Source organism: Haliotis rufescens, unplaced genomic scaffold (assembly GCF_023055435.1).
Source record: "Haliotis rufescens isolate VD_foot unplaced genomic scaffold, xgHalRufe1.0.p SCAF_10, whole genome shotgun sequence".
Classification (NCBI taxonomy): domain Eukaryota; kingdom Metazoa; phylum Mollusca; class Gastropoda; order Lepetellida; family Haliotidae; genus Haliotis; species Haliotis rufescens.
In genome coordinates, this window is record NW_025963780.1 from 10,345,048 (window position 1) to 10,367,365 (window position 22,318).

Here is a 22,318-nt window from a genome sequence, read left to right on the forward strand (position 1 = left end):
TCCAATCATTAAAATCAATCTACCCAATTGGGAGATGATGACATGCATCAACAAAGTCACAGAGCTTGACCCACTGATCCCATTTGTCACCTCTTGCGACATGCATGGGTTATTGAAGATCACTTCTAGCCTGGTCTTCAAAGGGGCATTGCTTATAAATACTATCCATTTCAACTGTTCATAAGACAACACTTTGCATATTATGTTATTGTTTATTTGATATTTACAAACTGGTATTCACACTGATATACAATGCTGAAAAGCAATCAGCAGTTTCACAAAAGGAATAAAATCAAACAATTGTAATATGACTTCACTTTAAGCCTCAATATCACAGGTATGCTATTATATTCAGTATGCACGTGACTTTATGAACATAGTAAAATATGTTCACATCTGCTCTGCTGCAGAAGAAAAAAACAGAAATGACTATAACCTTTGGGTAACGCTTTTGGACCTGGTTTTGTATTATTGATATAAAAATGCAGCAATAGTAATTGGTTGGCACTAGTCATATAGTCCATGCCAAACTGCCCGATAGTTATCATAAGGACTAGTAGAAATTGGCCAATTTAAAGGGTATTGCTATAAGGTGTCATTTTGATGACTTGTGGACTAAACATGTTAGCTTCTATCGCTGAAATGCATTAGGTAATACTTCTAAATGATGTTTTGAAACACGACTTGTACACGTAAAAATAAACTGAACAAGAAAAGGTTGGTATCATGAATATTTTTGGGGATATTGTGTGTGGTAATTGTACACACTTCCATAAAAATATTAATGACCCCTAACTTTTCTTTGTTCAGTATAAAGGCTGCTTATGATATCATTAATAAAAGTAGAGTACAAATACTCAGCGGTTTGATATTTATCAGTGCAAGGCATGATATTGATTTCTATGTACCACCATTTTTCTGCATACTTGTATAATATATTCAATATATAATTTCAATAGATGGAAATAAGGTTGGACGGACAGCAGAAATGTTAAGAACTGACAAAATAACAGTGCATCAAAGTGTTTTGACAGTTGTTTTACAGCTGACATGAAGTTTTGTCTCTATCATGTGTGAGACAGCATGTACACACGCTTCTGAATCCACAATCCTTGTTCCTCCACTGTGGGTAGGCTGACATGATGCACCACACTGCTGTGACCATGTAGTTCTGGGTTCGAAGAGAGGAACAGAGGACATGGAAACATGGTACTTTGGGAATCTGATGTCTGCACATTTGTTTCGATTGGCTTGAACCAAACTGGTGGAAGCTGCTGAGTCTCCGGACCACCAGGTATAGGCTCCATAATGGCTGCTCGGGTACCGTCCCAGGAGGCATTGCACAGCTGGAGGCAGGTGATGAACACCCCTGCTGGTGGAGGTGCAGACGGACACAACCCACTTGGCATTACCTGCAACAACAAATTTCCATAATGATAATAATACATCCTTAACACATTCATACGTCTCTCCACAAAAGGGGCGGTGGGGCAGCCTAGTGGTTAAAGAGTTTGCTCATCACGCCAAAGACTTGGTGTTCACCATGATATTGGTGGAATATTGCCAAAAGTGGCATAAAAATCATTCCCTCTCTCAGTCCCCTGAAAGTAACGAATGTGGATACAATTCTTGTCTATTTTGAAGCCTTTTGTGAGAGCTCTTTCCTATACAGTCGAATGGAATGGTATGAAATCTGTCAGATTGAACATTTTGTGTGTACCTGAAGATGGCCCTTCTGTTTCGCAGCCCTTGCAACATTTGAATCCTGTCTGACTACCCCGGTACCCTATATTCCAAGCTGTATATATCCCTGCTGATGTGTGGTGAATTTAATGTTTTTTGCATGCAGTGTTATTTCCAAAGCATAGAGTAAGAAATGTGTGGCTTGTATGAAGGATGGAAGAATGTAAGTCATAATGGAAAGAATAAAGTCTGAGACAAATGACGGGAATAGAACCCGGGTCTTCGGCGTGACGTAAGGATAATGGTAGTAATACTCCAGTTGTATGGCGATTCCATGTTGAATATCGTGTTCTAAGTGCATTATTACCTCGGTCAGTTGATCAGTGTGCACTCATTTCATTCTCATCTCCCTGGGGAGTATACAACCCATGCTGCCTGAGGCACTAGGGTTACAACAACATTGCCACCACAAGCTACTGGTTACCCATTCACTGCTGGGTCAACAGAGGAGACACCACATGTGTTACACATGCTTCAGTGTGAGGCAGGTCACCAAAGCCTAAGAAACTCTCAGGAGCCAAGCTGCTGAACACGGTCACCAATCCAAGAACACTCCCTGGGCAACATTGCTTAACTTCACCTGATGTGACCCGGGCGCTGTACACAGGTGGTGAGGTGAGGTGAAATGGGGTTTAACGTCACGTCCAAGATTATTGCACTTATATAGCGACGTGCATGCACATGTGCGTGTGTGGCTGCTTGTGCTAGTCCGGACTGATGCCTATTTATAGTGCTAGCTCACTGAGATAGCATGCCGCAGTTTAACATGAATACCCCATTCAGACACAGTATACTGACTCCGAGCCGACCAGTCCTTGTTTTAGCCCCTTAATGCCGAGCGCCAGACAGGGTAACAACAAGTACCATCTATTAACGTCTTTTGGTATGACGCAGTCGGGGATGGAACCCTGGACCTTCCGCTCTCCGGGCGGACGCTCTACCACCAGACCACGGAGGCGGTCGCTTTGTACACAGGACCACATGCTACCATATAATAACTATGGCCTAAACTGTCTCAACAAATTCAGGTTTTATCATTTGTGGGAATATTGGCAATGTGGCAAATTTGAGGCTCATCATTTCAGAGGTTTCTGAGAACATAGACAGTGGACATAAACATGGAATAAACACATGGCTTAAATTTGAACCAGTTGAATGTTACAGAGATTTGTTTAATATTTCCAATAAAAACTACCCTATATATCAAAATAGCTAGGATCTACTGAGCCCTTACATGCTAAAATAATTTATTCATTATCAGCAATATTCATTCAGCTTGTTTAGTTTGAATGTAGACTGAATCATCTGTACTCTTCAATATTGGAGCATCTGGATTGAAGATAATTTTTATTAATTCCTTCTGTACTCAAGAAGGATCAAGATATAGGTTAATGAAAATGATAAAATTACCCACGCCCTTCTGGTAGGAAACTGTAGCACTCAAGTCATTTGCAAACATAAAACCTCATCTTCACAAAGTTGTTTAGGATTATTAACTTTGTCTGTGTAATATACATGTTTCCGGCAGAAAGAAAAAATATGAATGTATATTACTAATTTTCACCAGGAAGCAAGTATCACCTGCCCAGATTTCACCAACTTCTAGAATATTCCTCAACTTCTGAACTAACAGTGTGTACTTTTTCCTCTATTGTTGATCAAAGCTAAAACAATTTCACACCTGAGAACACATGTGATGGTATTCCCATCAGACAGATAGGTCTCCCACTTAATATCTCAACACTGAACTAATCTTGCAATATCTCGTATGAGCAGTGGTAATGCACACAAAATATAGTCCCCTTCAGGAACAATTTCATCAAGCAAAATTTATTCACTCACATCTATTAATTTAACATGGGAATGATGTAGTCAACCCCAATGTCTTCAATAGCATCACAGCTGTCTTGTTGCTACTAAAACATTTCGCCCTTGTAAGAAACAATTGGGCTGAACCGGTTACTTGTTTTACAGGTTTGCAGGTAACCTTTTAGCCATTAAAAACAATTAATTTTAAAAATCCATTACTGGAAAAAATTGTGTCTAGCAAGCTTTATCTGAATATTTACAGTTACATTGACATTTCAAATATGCCAGGGTTAGAAATTAGCACTAGCCTGCTAGCCCGGGGTAAGTACAAATTCTTGTGGGCTAGTAAATCAGCATTTTAATTATTAATAATTAATTAATTCATTTCATTTCTTTCTGTCTATTTGGGAGGTAAAAACCTGTAAAATAGCTGGTTTGACCTGCAGAACATTTGTATTGGTCTGACCTGTAAAACAGTTGTATTGGTCTGACCTATAAAACAGTTGTATTGGTCTGACCTGTAAAACAGTTGTATTGGTCTGACCTGTAAAACAGTTGTATTAGTCTGACCTGTAAAACACTTGTATTGGTCTGATCTGTAAAACAGTTGTATTGGTCTGACCTGTAAAACAGTTGTATTGGTCTGACCTGTAAAACAGTTGTATTGGTATGACCTGTAAAACAGTTGTATTGGTTGGACCTGCAGAACATTTGTATTGGTCTGACCTGTAAAACATTTGAATTGGTCTGACCTGTAAAACAGTTGTATTGGTCTGACCTGTAAAACAGTTGTATTGGTCTGACCTGTAAAACACTTGTATTGGTCTGATCTGTAAAACAGTTGTATTGGTCTGACCTGTAAAACAGTTGTATTGGTCTGACCTGTAAAACAGTTGTATTGGTATGACCTGTAAAACAGTTGTATTGGTTTGACCTGCAGAACATTTGTATTGGTCTGACCTGTAAAACATTTGAATTGGTCTGACCTGTAAAACACTTGTTTTGGTCCGACCTGTAAAACAGTTGTATTGGTCTGATCTGTAAAACAGCTGTATTGGTCTGATCTGTAAAACAGTTGTATTGGTCTGAACTGTAAAACTGTTGTATTGGTCCGACCTGTAAAACAGTTGTATTGGTCCGACCTGTAAAACAGCTGTATTGGTCTGACCTGTAAAACAGTTGTATTGGTCCAACCTGTAAAACAGTTGTATTGGTCCGACCTGTAAAACAGTTGTATTGGTCCGATCTGTAAAACAGCTGTATTGGTCTGACCTGTAAAACAGTTGTATTGGTCCGACCTGTAAAACAGTTGTATTGGTCCGACCTGTAAAACACTTGTATTGCACTGATCTGTAAAACAGTTGTATTGGTCCGATCTGTAAAACAGCTGTATTGGTCTGACCTGTAAAACAGTTGTATTGGTCCGACCTGTAAAACAGTTGTATTGGTCCGATCTGTAAAACAGCTGTATTGGTCTGACCTGTAAAACAGTTGTATTGGTCCGACCTGTAAAACAGTTGTATTGGTCCGACCTGTAAAACAGTTGTATTGGTCCGATCTGTAAAACAGTTGTATTGGTCCGACCTGTAAAACAGCTGTATTGGTCTGACCTGTAAAACTGTTGTATTGGTCCGACCTGTAAAACAGTTGTATTGGTCCGATCTGTAAAACAGTTGTATTGGTCCGACCTGTAAAACAGTTGTATTGGTCTGACCTGTAAAACTGTTGTATTGGTCTGACCTGTAAAACTGTTGTATTGGTCTGACCTGTAAAACAGTTGTATTGGTCCGACCTGTAAAACAGTTGTATTGGTCTGACCTGTAAAACTGTTGTATTGGTCCGACCTGTAAAACAGTTGTATTGGTCCGATCTGTAAAACAGTTGTATTGGTCCGACCTGTAAAACTGTTGTATTGGTCCGATCTGTAAAACAGTTGTATTGGTCCGACCTGTAAAACAGTTGTATTGGTCCGATCTGTAAAACAGTTGTATTGGTCTGACCTGTAAAACAGTTGTATTGGTCCGACCTGTAAAACAGCTGTATTGGTCTGACCCTGCCAGCATAGCAACAGGGTAGCTGGAGTGAATAAGGCTTATTCAATAAGCTCCTCTCAGTGATCTATCATCTTTACAGGCAATGTCATTGAATGAGCCCAGCAAATGAGAGTTTTCACATGATTGTTCACTAAATATGGGGTGTGATGGCACATGCTATGGCAAGCAGCAGTTTATATAACCATTTGTAATTTCAACATATTTTCGTTTTCGTTTTCATCCAGCTAAAGGGATTATAAATAGGAACTAATATCCATCACAGTAGTTCTTTTGATTCAGTAATTTTCATTTAATAATATGAACAGGAATTCAGGTTTTTATTTATTACAAATGTAAACATCCAAACATTGTCGGCCCATCCAATGAATATCTATCTACTGTGGGGCATCTTTTGCAATACATTCTATTAGGTTTATAAGGACCACAATGGATAAGAGCTGTTCAAGGGGCCTACCCACTTCTCATGCATATTAAGAGATGTGAGACAAAGTGTCAATTGCCAGGTATGCTTGTTCATTTTGTTGCTTTCAAATTTTCAGTTTCATTTATTCTTCACACAAAATCATTGAGGAGCAGGATAAAAGGTTTGGTGTGGAATACTTTGACTACAGGAAACTGGCATGGAACTTCCTTTCAAGCCACTTTCTCTTGCTACATTTGTTCAGTGATGCCGACTCCGTCTCGTGGCATCAGTAGTCATGCCTCCTTCCTTACTATGATCCATGCGATCCCTACAGTGTTCCCTCCCACACCTTTCTGTCACAAAATCACCCAACTAATTATTTGTTTGAATTCAACGTCTGATGCCTAGAACCGTTTTCAGTTCGTGCCATATCGGCTCATTCCTCATGACTCTTGATCGTGTAGATTACGGAACAAGACTAGTGTGCCAAATGGATCACTTGTAAGTGACAAGGCTACCTATAACCTTAATAAGTGTTTTTCATCATTCTTCCCCTTTCTGTTCATTATCGTAGCTGATTAGGTATGGCTAGGACTAAGGTAAATTTGCACTGTTTAACATTGTGTCCAACCGAATCTCACAAAAACCGGTTGCTTGTCTTTATGACATGTGACCTACGACTGATATCATCCACACGACAAGTTGTGCTGAATTCTAAAGGTGCTCTGTAGTCCTACAGTAACATGTACAAGTATTTACTACTGAGAAGGCCTTAATAATTGCCATGGCCAGAAACTTACAAAAAACACATCTTAAATAAAAGAAAAACTAGAGGCCATCATCCATGAAAGGTAAGTTAATATGGAGGATCTGTAGGCAAGTTTCACTGTACACCTGTGATCCACTGTTCCCCTACTCTGTCTATGGGTCTGTGGTGGTGGCGGTGCGTGGTCTTTGTGATTCATCACACAACCTCTACAATCGCTACCAGCATCATTTCTCTCTAAGTCATCCCCTGAGAATGCACAACAAGCCACAAACTTCTTGCTTCACAGACAACTGTGGCTTATTATTTTGAAAAGGAATCTTTGTGTGTTGAATCACACAAATGCATCTGGTTCACGTACCCAGTTCACAGACAGAGGATTCACGGACATATTTCTTCAAATGGCCTGTAGGTGTGGGCGTTGTCAAGTGGGTGGAGTAGGCGGACTTGAATCCTTGCTACTGTTCTGGTTTATCTCAGTTTATGAAGGGCACTTTATGAAAAAATATAATTTTTTCAAGGAAGGAAACATACAATCTTAGAAACATAATATCTTGTGCATGAAAAATGGGGGAAAGAAAGTAAGTTTCTAGGAGCCCATTGTCATTTTTTAATATAACAGTGAAAATATTTGCAGAACACTATCCAAATTACTTGAAATATCCTGTTGGGATACCCTCTCAATCACCTGGATGAACCATATCCTCATCTATAGGATACCCTCTCAATCACCTGGATGAACCATATCCTCATCAATAGGATACCCTCTCAATCACCTGGATGAACCATATCCTCATCAATAGGAAACACTCTCAATCACCTGGATGAACCATATCCTCATCTATAGGATACACTCTCAATCACCTGGATGAACCATATCCTCATCTATAGGATACACTCTCAATCACCTGGATGAACCATATCCTCATCTATAGGATACCCTCTCAATCACCTGGATGAACCATATCCTCATCTATAGGATACCCTCTCAATCACCTGGATGAACCATATCCTCATCAATAGGATACCCTCTCAATCACCTGGATGAACCATATCCTCATCAATAGGAAACACTCTCAATCACCTGGATGAACCATATCCTCATCTATAGGATACACTCTCAATCACCTGGATGAACCATATCCTCATCTATAGGATACACTCGCAATCACCTGGATGAACCATATCCTCATCAATAGGATACCCTCTCAATCACCTGGATGAACCATATCCTCATCTATAGGATACACTCTCAATCACCTGGATGAACCATATCCTCTTCTATAGGATACACTCTCAATCACCTGGATGAACCATATCCTCATCTATAGGATACACTCTCAATCACCTGGATGAACCATATCCTCATCTATATGATACACTCTCAATCACCTGGATGAACCATATCCTCATCAATAGGATACCCTCTCAATCACCTGGATGAACCATATCCTCATCTATAGGATACACTCTCAATCACCTGGATGAACCATATCCTCATCTATAGGATACCCTCTCAATCACCTGGATGAACCATATCCTCATCTATAGGATACACTCTCAATCACCTGGATGAACCATATCCTCATCAATAGGATACCCTCTCAATCACCTGGATGAACCATATCCTCATCAATAGGATACCCTCTCAATCACCTGGATGAACCATATCCTCATCAATAGGAAACACTCTCAATCACCTGGATGAACCATATCCTCATCTATAGGATACACTCTCAATCACCTGGATGAACTATATCCTCATCTATAGGATACCCTCTCAATCACCTGGATGAACCATATCCTCATCTATAGGATACCCTCTCAAAGACCTGGATGAACCATATCCTCATCTATAGGATACCCTCTCAATCACCTGGATGAACCATATACTCATCTATAGGATACCCTCTCAATCACCTGGATGAACCATATCCTCATCTATAGGATACAGTCTGAATCACCTGGATGAACCATATCCTCATCAATAGGATACCCTCTCAATCACCTGGATGAACCATATCCTCATCAATAGGATACCCTCTCAATCACCTGGGTGAACCATATCCTCATCTATAGGATACCCTCTCAATCACCTGGATGAACCATATCCTCATCTATAGGATACCCTCTCAATCACCTGGATGAACCATATCCTCATCTATAGGATACCCTCTCAATCACCTGGGTGAACCATATCCTCATCAATAGGATACCCTCTCAATCACCTGGATGAACCATATCCTCATCTATAGGATACCCTCTCAATCACCTGGGTGAACCATATCCTCATCAATAGGATACCCTCTCAATCACCTGGATGAACCATATCCTCATCTATAGGATACCCTCTCAATCACCTGGGTGAACCATATCCTCATCTATAGGATACCCTCTCAATCACCTGGATGAACCATATCCTCATCTATAGGATACCCTCTCAATCACCTGGGTGAACCATATCCTCATCTATAGGATACCCTCTCAATCACCTGGGTGAACCATATCCTCATCTATAGGATACCCTCTCAATCACCTGGGTGAACCATATCCTCATCAATAGGATACCCTCTCAATCACCTGGATGAACCATATCCTCATCTATAGGATTCCCTCTCAATCACCTGGGTGAACCATATCCTCATCTATAGGATACCCTCTCAATCACCTGGATGAACCATATCCTCATCTATAGCATACCCTCTCAGTCACCTGGATGAACCATATCCTCATCAATAGGATACACTCTCAATCACCTGGGTGAACCATATCCTCATCTATAGGATACCCTCTCAATCACCTGGATGAACCATATCCTTATCAATAGGATACCCTCTCAATCACCTGGATGAACCATATCCTCATCAATTTGATACCCTCTCAATCACCTGGATGAACCATATCCTCATCAATAGGATACACTCTCAATCACCTGGGTGAACCATATCCTCATCAATAGGATACCCTCTCAGTCACCTGGATGAACCATATCCTCATCAATTGGATACCCTATCAATCACCTGGATGAACCATCTCATATCGTCACTAGCTGACTCTATTACCAGTGGTTTAGCACATTAAACATCAATGCTTTATTTGAGATGCCAAAACAAACAGACCACAGTTTAAATATCATTTTGGTCAATTATTTTTTAGCAGAAGAATATTTCTGTTGAATATTTCATACCTGATTCTGGAGCTACACACAACAGCATTGAGACTTGTTTGGCTGGGCTGGTGAGTGTGTGAGCTAGCTGTACGTGATCTGCATAAAAAGCTTCAAGATGTTCGTAACTATCCTCCCTCATTCCTCGGTGCGAAATCAAGCTAGCAGCCTCGGGGGGAATAACACCCAACAGTTATGAAGTAATTTATACCTTGTTTATGTCAGTTCTTAATTGAAAACTTAACTGCTTTAAAATGAAATACTATTTAAACTACTGTAAATCTGGAAATTAATGCGTCTCCAAATTAATACGACTGCTGATTCGACCCCTAGCCAAAAATGTGACTCAATATCAATGCGACTCCCCCCCCCCCCACTGCATCCACAGAGGAATGATACATATCCTTCCTTAATCCAAACTTACCTTAATCCAATCAAACAGCAAGTAGCGCTGCTTATTAGCACTGAGTAGAGCACTTCCGTAAAAATAATAAACAGTGCTTTCCTAAAAACAACACACAGTTTATATGTTTACTCTGTTGACTGGCATTAAGGATGTTCGAAGGTAATAAAATAATAGAACCAACAACAGTTCACTGATTGATGTGAGGAGAAGGTGTCAACAAGCTTGACACGAGTGGGTAGAACTCTTGACCCCAGCAGTGATAACTCACCGGATGCCTATTGGGTACTCCCTATTCTTTGAATGACATTGTTATATACTTGTTACAACTGCTGCTCAATAAACTGTGTTTGTGTTTATATTCAAGTTGGTATTTCCGCTATCCAACGTGAGGCTGTCTTATTGTTGATAGTCATTTTGGAGACATAAATGCGAAGTTAATTTAATGCGAGCAAAGACCACTTAATTTCAAGTTTACAGTTTTCATTCCTATATATCCTCTGCATAAAAAAATGCAAAAGGATTCAAATCGCAAATATGTGACAGAGTGTTGCTGACATACATACAAAATTAATACCAAAAATAAAGTGGTCACTTATGCATGGATTGGGATTGATATGTGTGGGAAGAATGAGGTACTGCAGAAATTTGGTGGGTGGGTAGGTAGCATTTGTTCAATGAACTAGTTTGCAGAAATATTTCAGCTGGCTTTGGCTCTTTTTTAATGTGATTTCTAGCAACTATTCCAGCAACATCGCAGCAGTATTGAGATTAGGAGTGGTCCTCATTCATGTGGGAAATCCAGCTTTGTGTGACAAGTGAACACCTTAACCACTACACTACCTTAACAACCTGGCACATTGTGCTGGGAACAGAAACCACTGCCTCTCTGCGTGATGAGAAAATGGATTTACTTGCAAGTAGGGGACTGTACAACAGTCCCACAGTGTATCCCAGTGATACAGAGAGTCTAAAGAGTTCACAAGACAGAATGATTCCATCCACAATGGCTGTGATATAAATCTCCCTGGAGGATTAGGTCCACTCCCTCCAGTGCTGTACAGTGTTAACACAAGTGATGCTCAACTAATAAGAAAATATAATACCGTATTCGACTTTATAAGTGCTCAGGGCGCTCTCAAAATTAGAAACAGGGGGCTCTTTTTAGAATATTATTTTGGTGGAAAAAACAGATTTGAAAGATAAATTTCGTGGTTTATGCTAACAGACTGAACTGTTTATATACGACAGATATATTTCTTCAGAATTTAATTGCCCATAATTAAGGGTGCATATCAAACACGAGTGCGTATTATGCGAGAATAAATAAGTCTTGTGTACATTGATCAATCGGAAGGGGTGCTAATTGGGATTGTTCACTAGCCAATATATGAGCAATTATCGCCATGGGCGCTTATTACGTCGAATACGGTACTTCTGTTTGTGACGTCAGGCTGACAAATTGATTTGATACATATGGGCTGTTGGAGATTTTATTTGGATACAGCTTATTTTACTTATTTCCTCTGAAAAATGTGACTTTTTCCAGTACTGCTCAGATTCTACCTGACCGGAATTAATCAGTCGCAACTGCGTCAATGGTCTCTGGGTAGATGTTCGTCGAGAGAGCGGAAGGTCTGGACGTTAAAAGATGGCATTTGTTGTTACCCTGTCTGGCGCCCGGCATTAAGGTGCTAAAACAATGATTGGTCAGCTCTGAGTATACTTTATCTAAGTAGGGTATTCATGTTCAACTGTGGCATGGTATCTCAGTACTATAAACTGGGATCAGTCCGGACTAGTACAAGCAGCCACAAACAAACAAACAAACACATGCATACATCCACACATGTCACTATATAATATTGGATTTCACAAGCGGTTTCCAATCCACGTGCCACAAACAAAGCTGCAACCAAGGTTTCAATGTAGCTGTGGCAGGATCTGTTGGATGGATTCTAATCCCAGATCCACACCAATAATGACCATTGGTCTGTCAGCACAGTCAGTGATATGATGTGGTGGTAAACCCTCTCCAACCCACTCCCTCCAAGTGCCGACCATACCAGGCAGCCATTGTCACCAAGCAATCCCATTTCCAGTTGCCTTTCAATACTCAGAACCAGTTATTCTCCCCAAACAGGTTTATCTGAGAGAAACCTTCAAATCAGCTCTCCACTGGGTTTGGTCAAGGTTGCATGAACTTTGATGCTGTCACTGTGGATGTTTATTCCAGAAAGGTTTTCATAAAGGAACTTTATAATCAGAATAAGAACTAGTTCTTTGACAATGCACTGACCAAAAAAGAACATACTTCATAAATATCAATCAGTAATTATTTTACTTTCATAAAGTAGTTTTGGCAAACTGACTACATACAGTCCCCACCTTTGGCTCTCAGCATGTTAATGATGCCTGTTAAATTGAGTAATATTCCTCCAGTTTCAGGAGGTGCACGGCTACCTCCCCAAAGCCTGCCAGTGAGGTGGAGTGTTTAAAGTTGTCAATAAAACATCTCCCTGACAGCTGGCAATGTTCGTGATATAAAATATGTCCGATGTTGTTCACATCACCATCCCTATTTCCCAGTATGGATGGAGAGATGGAAGCTGACTACCCCACAGATAGTGCCACCAGATGGAAGAGAACTTTACCACTCAGTATCAGAGTACTGGTGAAACATAAGTAGCACCGTAAGCTGTACCAAGCACTTGATATGGATTCTTCATTAGCAAACTGTCTACAAGGCAATAAACTGAATTGTAAAATGTTTAATGATTTACTCAATATTCACTGCCTGGGATCTCTGTCCTTTCAATCAAGGGCTTGAAGACGGTCAGCTTTATAGCACAGGGAGAGACGTATTGGGATTTAGATAGACATCATATAGACAGTTTATTTTCAATTCAATCTGATAATGATGATACACTTGGCACAAGGCATGGCACCTATCCTGCTTCCTATCTCATGTATTTATAAAACCTAACAAGAGGACTCACAGTGAGGCTGAGCTCTCTATCCAGAAGGGAAATCAAAATGAAAATATATGCAAAAGAAATATGCAGGCTTGTAATGCTTCAATGGAAGTTTGCTGTTTAAAGGGTGACTTTTGCTCCATGGTGCCTACTTAATTATGGGTCTGGACATAATTAGTGCCTTGAGTGAAACTGTAATATAATTAGGGTAATCATAAACTCTTAGGGTGATACACATGTAAAATGTGAGAGAAGACAAAGTGGTGTTTGAACAGCTTAATCCAACTCTAAGGACTGATAAATCCAGATCCCTTAACACACAGCATTGCAATGATAATTTGAGAAAGTAAGAGAATGGCTGATGTTTAAAGATACAGCAATTATCTGCTTATATCCTGGCAACTTGCATGTTATCAAATAAGGGCCAGACAAACCAGTGGTTGATAGCTTGAGCAATAATCCATGCCATTGGTGTACAGTAACACATAACATGGATCAGACATGGATCAGACATGGATCAGACATTGTCACCACCCTATTCTCATTTGCGCCATCGGTGGCTACTTCCATAGAGCTGTGGTGGGCACCTGTTCTGACTCCCAGGCACATGGTAACACAGTAGCTTGTATATCTCTTTGACAGAAGAACATGAAAGTGTCACCTCAAATTGTTGACACAATGGTATTTATGCAAATGGCCACGAGACATTGTGAATTTTAGTATATTCCCCTGGCAGACAAAGGATGGAGGTAGAAATGATGAACTCTTTTGCTCTCTCTTTACATTACCAGAAGAAGAACAAAGCAAAAGAAACCATTTAGTATTTATCTCTGCAATTTGTGCTGAAGTTTTTTCCCCGCTGTGTTTTTGTACTGTTGGTATGAAACTAACTACAAGCAGTGTAAAGTTTCCAGCTGAGCCAATGTTGTATCTAAACACAAGACATTCCTGCTGCAACAACAACAACAATCTGGAAGGCATCCTGGCACCATCCACGCCTGCCTCACGGTTTCACTACCTTTGTACATGCAAAACGTTCAGTTACCAAATCTCTTAAATATACTCTTTTTCACCCTCGAAGTGTTTTCCAGTAAGAAAAAAAATAGGTGGTTAACCGCAGTGGAGCTCTACCGAGCAGTACATCAAAATACCTGCCATTTCTAACGATATTTATTCCATCCTCATGTGTTAAATTATTTTCCCCCATCAAAGGTGTGACCAGGAAGGAATACTGGATTAGCTGGTGAATTACTTTCTCTTGAAGATCTAAACTGAGATACAGCATACAGCATAACTCAGTTTTTACATCATCGGTTGTTGATGGGGCAGATGCAGCTTATGCACAGAGTCGCAAATAACCACCCGTCCCACTGGCTAACTCCACGAAGGAGGGGATGTAATTTTACTACCATTTTGTAACAAAGATAATACATCTCCTTATACTCCCTGATATCAATCTTGTGAACAAGGAAGTCATACTGCAATAAACATGAATTGTAAAAAACGTTTGTGAGTGGCTATTTGAAAAAAAACTATGCAATCAGTAAACAGCTTTGAAAATTCATTAGGGAAGCTTGTCAACTTGAGACCAAACTACATTTGTCTAACTCATTGTAATATGACACCAAAAAAACCCTTCCAACACGTTTCCTTTCCCTTCTACTTCAAAATATACCCTACCCTTCCAATCTACAACTCACTATCGCCCCACAACCACGAGAGCCCCACACCATCAACCACCTCCTTACAACCTCAAAGCCGTCATAAGTACCACAGTAGCCTACTATCGACCCATCCTCACCTACCTGCCCTCAAACCACCCCCTCCCTATATCCTCACCTACCTGCCCTCAAACCACCCCTCACTACATCCTCACCTGCCTGCCCTCAAACCACCCCTCACTACATCCTCACCTACCTGCCCTCAAACAACCCCTCACTACATCCTCACCTGCCTGCCCTCAAACCACCCCCTCCCTATATCCTCACCTACCTGCCCTCAAACCACCCCTCACTACATCCTCACCTACCTGCCCTCAAACCACCCCCTCCCTATATCCTCACCTCCCTGCCATCAAACCACCCCTCACTACATCCTCACCTACCTGCCCTCAAACCACCCCCTCCCTATATCCTCACCTACCTGCCCTCAAACCACCCCTCACTACATCCTCACCTGCCTGCCCTCAAACCACCCCCTCCCTACATCCTCACCTCCCTGCCGTCAAACAACCCCCTCACCTCCCTGCCATCAAACCACCCCCTCCCTACATCCGCACCACCCTGCCATCAAACAACCCCCTCCCTACATCCTTACCTACCTGCCCTCAAACCACCCCCTCCCTACATCCTCACCTCCCTGCCCTCAAACCACCCCCTCCCTACATCCTTACCTACCTGCCCTCAAACCACCCCCTCCCTACATCCTCACCTACCTGCTGTCAAACAACCCCCTCCCTACATCCTTACCTACCTGCCATCAAACAACCCCCTCCCTACATCCTTACCTAACAATCCCTGCCCTCAAACCACCCCCTCCCTACATCCTTACCTACCTGCCATCAAACCACCCCTCACTACATCCGCACCACCCTGCCATCAAACAACCCCCTCCCTACATCCTTACCTACCTGCCCTCAAACCACCCCTCACTACATCCTCACCTAACAATCCCTGCCCTCAAACAACCCCCTCCCTACATCCTTACCTACCTGCCATCAAACAACCCCCTCCCTACATCCTTACCTACCTGCCCTCAAACCACCCCTCACTACATCCTCACCTAACAATCCCTGCCCTCAAACAACCCCCTCCCTACATCCTCACCTCCCTGCCCTCAAACCACCCCCTCCCTACATCCTTACCTACCTGCCCTCAAACCACCCCCTCCCTACATCCTCACCTACCTGCCCTCAAACCACCCCCTCCCTACATCCTCACCTACCTGCCATCAAACCACCCCTCACTACATCCTCACCTAACAATCCCTGCCCTCAAACAACCCCCTCCCTACATCCTCACCTCCCTGCCCTCAAACCACCCCCTCCCTACATCCTCACCTACCTGCCCTCAAACCACCCCCTCCCTACATCCTTACCTCCCTGCCCTCAAACCACCCCCTCCCTACATCCTCACCTCCCTGCCCTCAAACCACCCCCTCCCTACATCCTTACCTCCCTGCCCTCAAACCACCCCCTCCCTACATCCTCACCTCCCTGCCGTCAAACCACCCGCTCCCTACATCCGCACCACCCTGCCATCAAACCACCCCCTCCCTACATCCTCACCTTCCTGCCCTCAAACCACCCCCTCCCTACATCCTCACCTCCCTGCCATCAAACCACCCCCTCCCTACATCCTCACCTCCCTGCCATCAAACCACCCCCTCCCTACATCCTCACCTCCCTGCCATCAAACCACCCCCTCCCTACATCCTCACCTCCCTGCCATCAAACCACCCGCTCCCTACATCCGCACCACCCTGCCATCAAACCACCCCCTCCCTACATCCTCACCTTCCTGCCCTCAAACCACCCCCTCCCTACATCCTCACCTCCCTGCCCTCAAACCACCCGCTCCCTACATCCTCACCTCCCTGCCGTCAAACCACCCGCTCCCTACATCCTCACCTTCCTGCCCTCAAACCACCCCCTCCCTACATCCTCACCTTCCTGCCCTCAAACCACCCCCTCCCTACATCCTCACCTCCCTGCCGTCAAACCACCCGCTCCCTACATCCTCACCTCCCTGCCGTCAAACAACCCCCTCACCTCCCTGCCATCAAACCACCCCCTCCCTACATCCTCACCTAACGATCCCTGCCCTCAAACCACCCCCTCCCTACATCCGCACCACCCTGCCATCAAACCACCCCCTCCCAACATCCGCACCACCCTGCCATCAAACCACCCCCTCCCTACATCCTCACCTCCCTGCCATCAAACCATCCCCTCACCTCATCCTTAGGTCCCTGCCATCAAACCACCCCTCACTACATACTCACCTCCTGCCCTGAAACCACCCCTTCCTACACCCTCTAACCATCCCTCCTTTCCCTCCGACCACCTCCTCCCTACAAACCTCACAGTCCCTAGCCCTCAAACCACCCCTCCCTACATCCTCAACTCACAGTCCCTGCCCTCAAACCACCCCTCCCTACATCCTCAACTCACAGTCCCTGCCCTCAAACCACCCCCTCCCTACATCCACAACTCACAGTCCCTGCCCTCAAACCACCCCTCCCTACATCCTCAACTCACAGTCCCTGCCCTCAAACCACCCCTCACTACATCCTCAACTCACAGTCCCTGCCATCAAACCACCCCTCCCTACATCCACAACTCACAGTCCCTGCCCTCAAACCACCCCTCCCTACATCCACAACTCACAGTCCCTGCCCTCAAACCACCCCTCCCTACATCCACAACTCACAGTCCCTGCCCTCAAACCACCCCTCCCTACATCCACAACTCACAGTCCCTGCCCTCAAACCACCCCTCCCTACATCCACAACTCACAGTCCCTGCCCTCAAACCACCCCTCCCTACATCCTCAACTCACAGTCCCTGCCCTCCAACCACCCCTCCCTACATCCACAACTCACAGTCCCTGCCCTCAAACCACCCCTCCCTACATCCACAACTCACAGTCCCTGCCCTCAAACCACCCCTCCCTACATCCTCAACTCACAGTCCCTGCCCTCAAACCACCCCTCCCTACATCCACAACTCACAGTCCCTGCCCTCAAACCACCCCTCCCTACAACCTCAACTCACAGTCCCTTCCCTCCAACCACCCCTCCCTACATCCTCAACTCACAGTCCCTTCCCTCAAACCACCCCTCCCTACATCCTCAACTCACAGTCCCTGCCCTCAAACCACCCCTCCCTACATCCACAACTCACAGTCCCTTCCCTCCAACCACCCCTCCCTACAACCTCAACTCACAGTCCCTGCCCTCAAACCACCCCTCCCTACATCCTCAACTCACAGTCCCTGCCCTCAAACCACCCCTCCCTACATCCACAACTCACAGTCCCTGCCCTCAAACCACCCCTCCCTACATCCTCAACTCACAGTCCCTGCCCTCAAACCACCCCTCCCTACATCCTCAACTCACAGTCCCTGCCCTCAAACCACCCCTCCCTACATCCTCAACTCACAGTCCCTGCCCTCAAACCACCCCTCCCTACATCCTCAACTCACAGTCCCTGCCCTCAAACCACCCCTCCCTACATCCTCAACTCACAGTCCCTGCCCTCAAACCACCCCTCCCTACATCCTCAACTCACAGTCCCTGCCCTCCAACCACCCCTCCCTACATCCTCAACTCACAGTCCCTGCCCTCAAACCACCCCTCCCTACATCCTCAACTCACAGTCCCTGCCCTCAAACCACCCCTCCCTACATCCTCAACTCACAGTCCCTGCCCTCCAACCACCCCTCCCTACATCCTCAACTCACAGTCCCTGCCCTCAAACCACCCCTCCCTACATCCTCAACTCACAGTCCCTGCCCTCCAACCACCCCTCCCTACATCCTCAACTCACAGTCCCTGCCCTCCAACCACCCCTCCCTACATCCTCAACTCACAGTCCCTGCCCTCAAACCACCCCTCCCTACAACCTCAACTCACAGTCCCTGCCCTCAAACCACCCCTCCCTACATCCTCAACTCACAGTCCCTGCAGGGGCGGTCGGGTAGCCTACTGGTTAAAGCGGGTTCGATTCCCGACATGGGTACAATGTGTGAAGCCCATTTCTGGAGTCCCCCGCCGGAATGCTGGAATATTGCTAAAAGCGGCGTAAAACCATACTCACTCACTCACTCACTCACAGTCCCCGCCCTCAAACCACCCCTCCCTACATCCTCAACTCACAGTCCCTGCTCTCAAACCACCCCCTCACACACACACACACACACACACACACGCACCTACTCAATTCTATCAGATAAATCATTCAACTACCTACTCAATTCTATCAGATAAATCAGACAACTATCTGCTCAATTCTAACAGATAATCAGACAACTTTCTGATCAATTCTATCAGATAATCAGACAACTATCTGATCAATTCTAACAGATAATCAGACAACTATCTGACCACTTCAAACAGATAAGCAGACCCCTATCTGATCATTTCTATCAGATAAATCATTCAACTATCTGCTCAATTCTAACAGATAATCAGACAACTTTCTGATCAATTCTATCAGATAATCATTCAACTTTCTGATCATTTCTAACAGATAATCAGACAACTACGGGACAAAGTGGGACTAGGGGCAAGTGGTTGTCAGGAAGTGGGACTTGGGGCAAGTGGTTGTTAGGAGGTGGGACCAGGGGCAAGTGGTTGTCAGGAAGTGGGACTTGGGGCAAGTGGTTGTCAGGAAGTGGGACTTGGGGCAAGTGGTTGTCATGAAGTGGGACTAGGGGCAAGTGGTTGTCAGGAAGTGGGACTAGGGAAAAGTGGTTGTCAGGAAGTGGGACTTGGGGCAAGTGGTTGTCATGAAGTGGGACTTGGGGCAAGTGGGTGTCAGGAAGTGGGACTAGGGAAAAGTGGTTGTCAGGAAGTGGGACTTGGGGCAAGTGGTTGTCAGGAAGTGGGACTAGGGGCAAGTGGTTGTCAGGAAGTGGGACTTGGGGCAAGTGGTTGTCAGGAAGTGGGACTAGGGGGAAGTGGTTGTCAGGAAGTGGGACTTGGGGCAAGTGGTTGTCAGGAAGTGGGACTAGGGGCAAGTGGTTGTCAGGAAGTGGGACCAGGGGCAAGTGGTTGTCAGGAAGTGGGACCAGGGGCAAGTGGTTGTCAGGAAGTGGGACTAGGGGCAAGTGGTTGTCAGGAAGTGGGACCAGGGGCAAGTGGTTGTCAGGAAGTGGGACTAGGGGCAAGTGGTTGTTTGTCAGGAAGTTGGACTAGGGGGAAGTGGTTGTCAGGAAGTGGGACCAGGGGAAAGTGGTTGTCAGGAAGTGGGACTAGGGGCAAGTGGTTGTTAGGAGGTGGGACCAGGGGCAAGTGGTTGTCAGGAAGTGGGACTAGGGGCAAGTGGTTGTCAGGAAGTGGGTCTTGGGGAAAGTGGTTGTCAGGAAGTGGGTCTTGGGGCAAGTGGTTGTCAGGAAGTGGGACTAGGGGCAAGTGGTTGTCAGGAAGTGGGTCTTGGGGAAAGTGGTTGTCAGGAAGTGGGACTTGGGGCAAGTGGTTGTCAGGAAGTGGGACTAGGGGCAAGTGGTTGTCAGGAAGTGGGACTAGGGGCAAGTGGTTGTCAGGAAGTGGGACTAGGGGCAAATGGTAATGTGTAAAGCAGGTAATTGCTCAAGTCCTATTCCAGTGGATGGGATTAGCCTGGCACTGCATTCTTGCTATACACAATTTACTATAATGATGATCAATTTCAAATATCACTTTTACAAGCAATTACCATATTTCTAAAACATATACAAAGGATAAAATGTTTGCATTAGAAGCACACACATATTACAAAAAAATCAAAACCTGATGGGAAAGATAATATAAAAGATAAATTAATGCTCAATTAAAATTACCCTTATGATCATAACTATTCTTCCTCCCCTCCCCTGATGAAAGGGAATACGAGACTGCTTGTGTGCAAACAGATAATTACATGTCTTAATGCCGCCAAGTTGGATTGGGAGAAGCTGGAAGTACTTGCTGCACAACTAATTACAGGCATATGGCTGAGACAGGCAGGAGGGGGCCAAACATCAACAATACAAAGGAATTGCGGAAAGAGATTCTGGCATCTATCCAGGTCACATCTCCGTAACAGAATCAAGGTATCCCGCATAAAGACTCTTTCAACAGCTGACGCTCAGAGGGCAATGCCAGGTTTTGTCATAAGATTCAACTTTTACGTATCAGGTGGTATGTAATTAATATTACCAGGTACAAAATCACATTAGTTAGGTTTTGAGGGTGAGATGAGCTTGGCATGAGGATGCAAGCCTCTTAGAGAGTTCAGACCCACACACATGATGTAAACCTGTAATATACTTATGTAATTGTCTGCTTTCTGGATTTTACAGGAAGCATTTTGAGACCATGTGTGATCATTACATAACATAGGCAGGTTTATATAGTGTAGGTAACTGAAGCCTTCAGTATGTCGTGCCTGGTGTTCTCATGCTGGGGTGGGGTGTTACTTTCTATTGCCCCCTTAGGCCAGAATCTTTATAACTTTTTTTGTAATTTGGGAAAAATAATATAAAAAGACATTCTTTGTTTTTTTCTTCATAGTATTATCTGCATATGATGCTTAATGTACACTGATAATGAAGTCAGTCCCATTAGTCTTGCAGCTAAACATCTTACAAACATGATGCAGATCTTCCTACCAACATAGTGCATATCTTCCTACCGACATAGTGCATAACTTCCCACCAACATAGTGCATATCTTTCTACCAACAGTGCATATTTTCCTACCAACACATGGATATCTTCCCACCAACACAATACATATCTTCCCACCAACACAATGGATATCTTCCCACCAACACAATACATATCTTCCCACCAACACGATGGATATCTTCCCACCAACACAATACATATCTTCCTACCAACACAATACATATCTTCCCACCAACACGATGGATATCTTCCCACCAACACAATACATATCTTCCTACCAACACAATACATATCTTCCCACCAACACAATACATATCTTCCCACCAACACAATACATATCTTCCTACCAGCACAATACATATCTTCCTACCAGCACAACACATATCTTCCTACCAACACAATGGATATCTTCCTACCAACACAATACATATCTTACCACCAACACAATACATATCTTCCTACCAACACAATACATATCTTCCCACCAACACGATGGATATCTTCCCACCAACACAATACATATCTTCCCACCAACACAATACATATCTTCCCACCAACACAATACATATCTTCCCACCAACACGATGGATATCTTCCCACCAACACAATACATATCTTCCTACCAACACA

The 22,318-nt window shown here is 44.0% G+C and overlaps 1 protein-coding gene across 1 annotated transcript in view; it reads right to left on the bottom strand.

Moving 5' to 3' along the window:
* Nucleotides 1-198: 198 nt before the first annotated feature.
* Nucleotides 199-22,318, bottom strand: part of LOC124145313 (dynein heavy chain domain-containing protein 1-like) — a 225,660-nt gene continuing 203,540 nt past the window's right edge. The window contains exon 97 of the mRNA XM_048386779.1: nucleotides 199-1,412. Coding sequence (XP_048242736.1) covers nucleotides 1,068-1,412 — 345 coding nt within the window. The 3' untranslated portion in view covers nucleotides 199-1,067. The remainder of the gene's footprint in view (nucleotides 1,413-22,318) is intronic.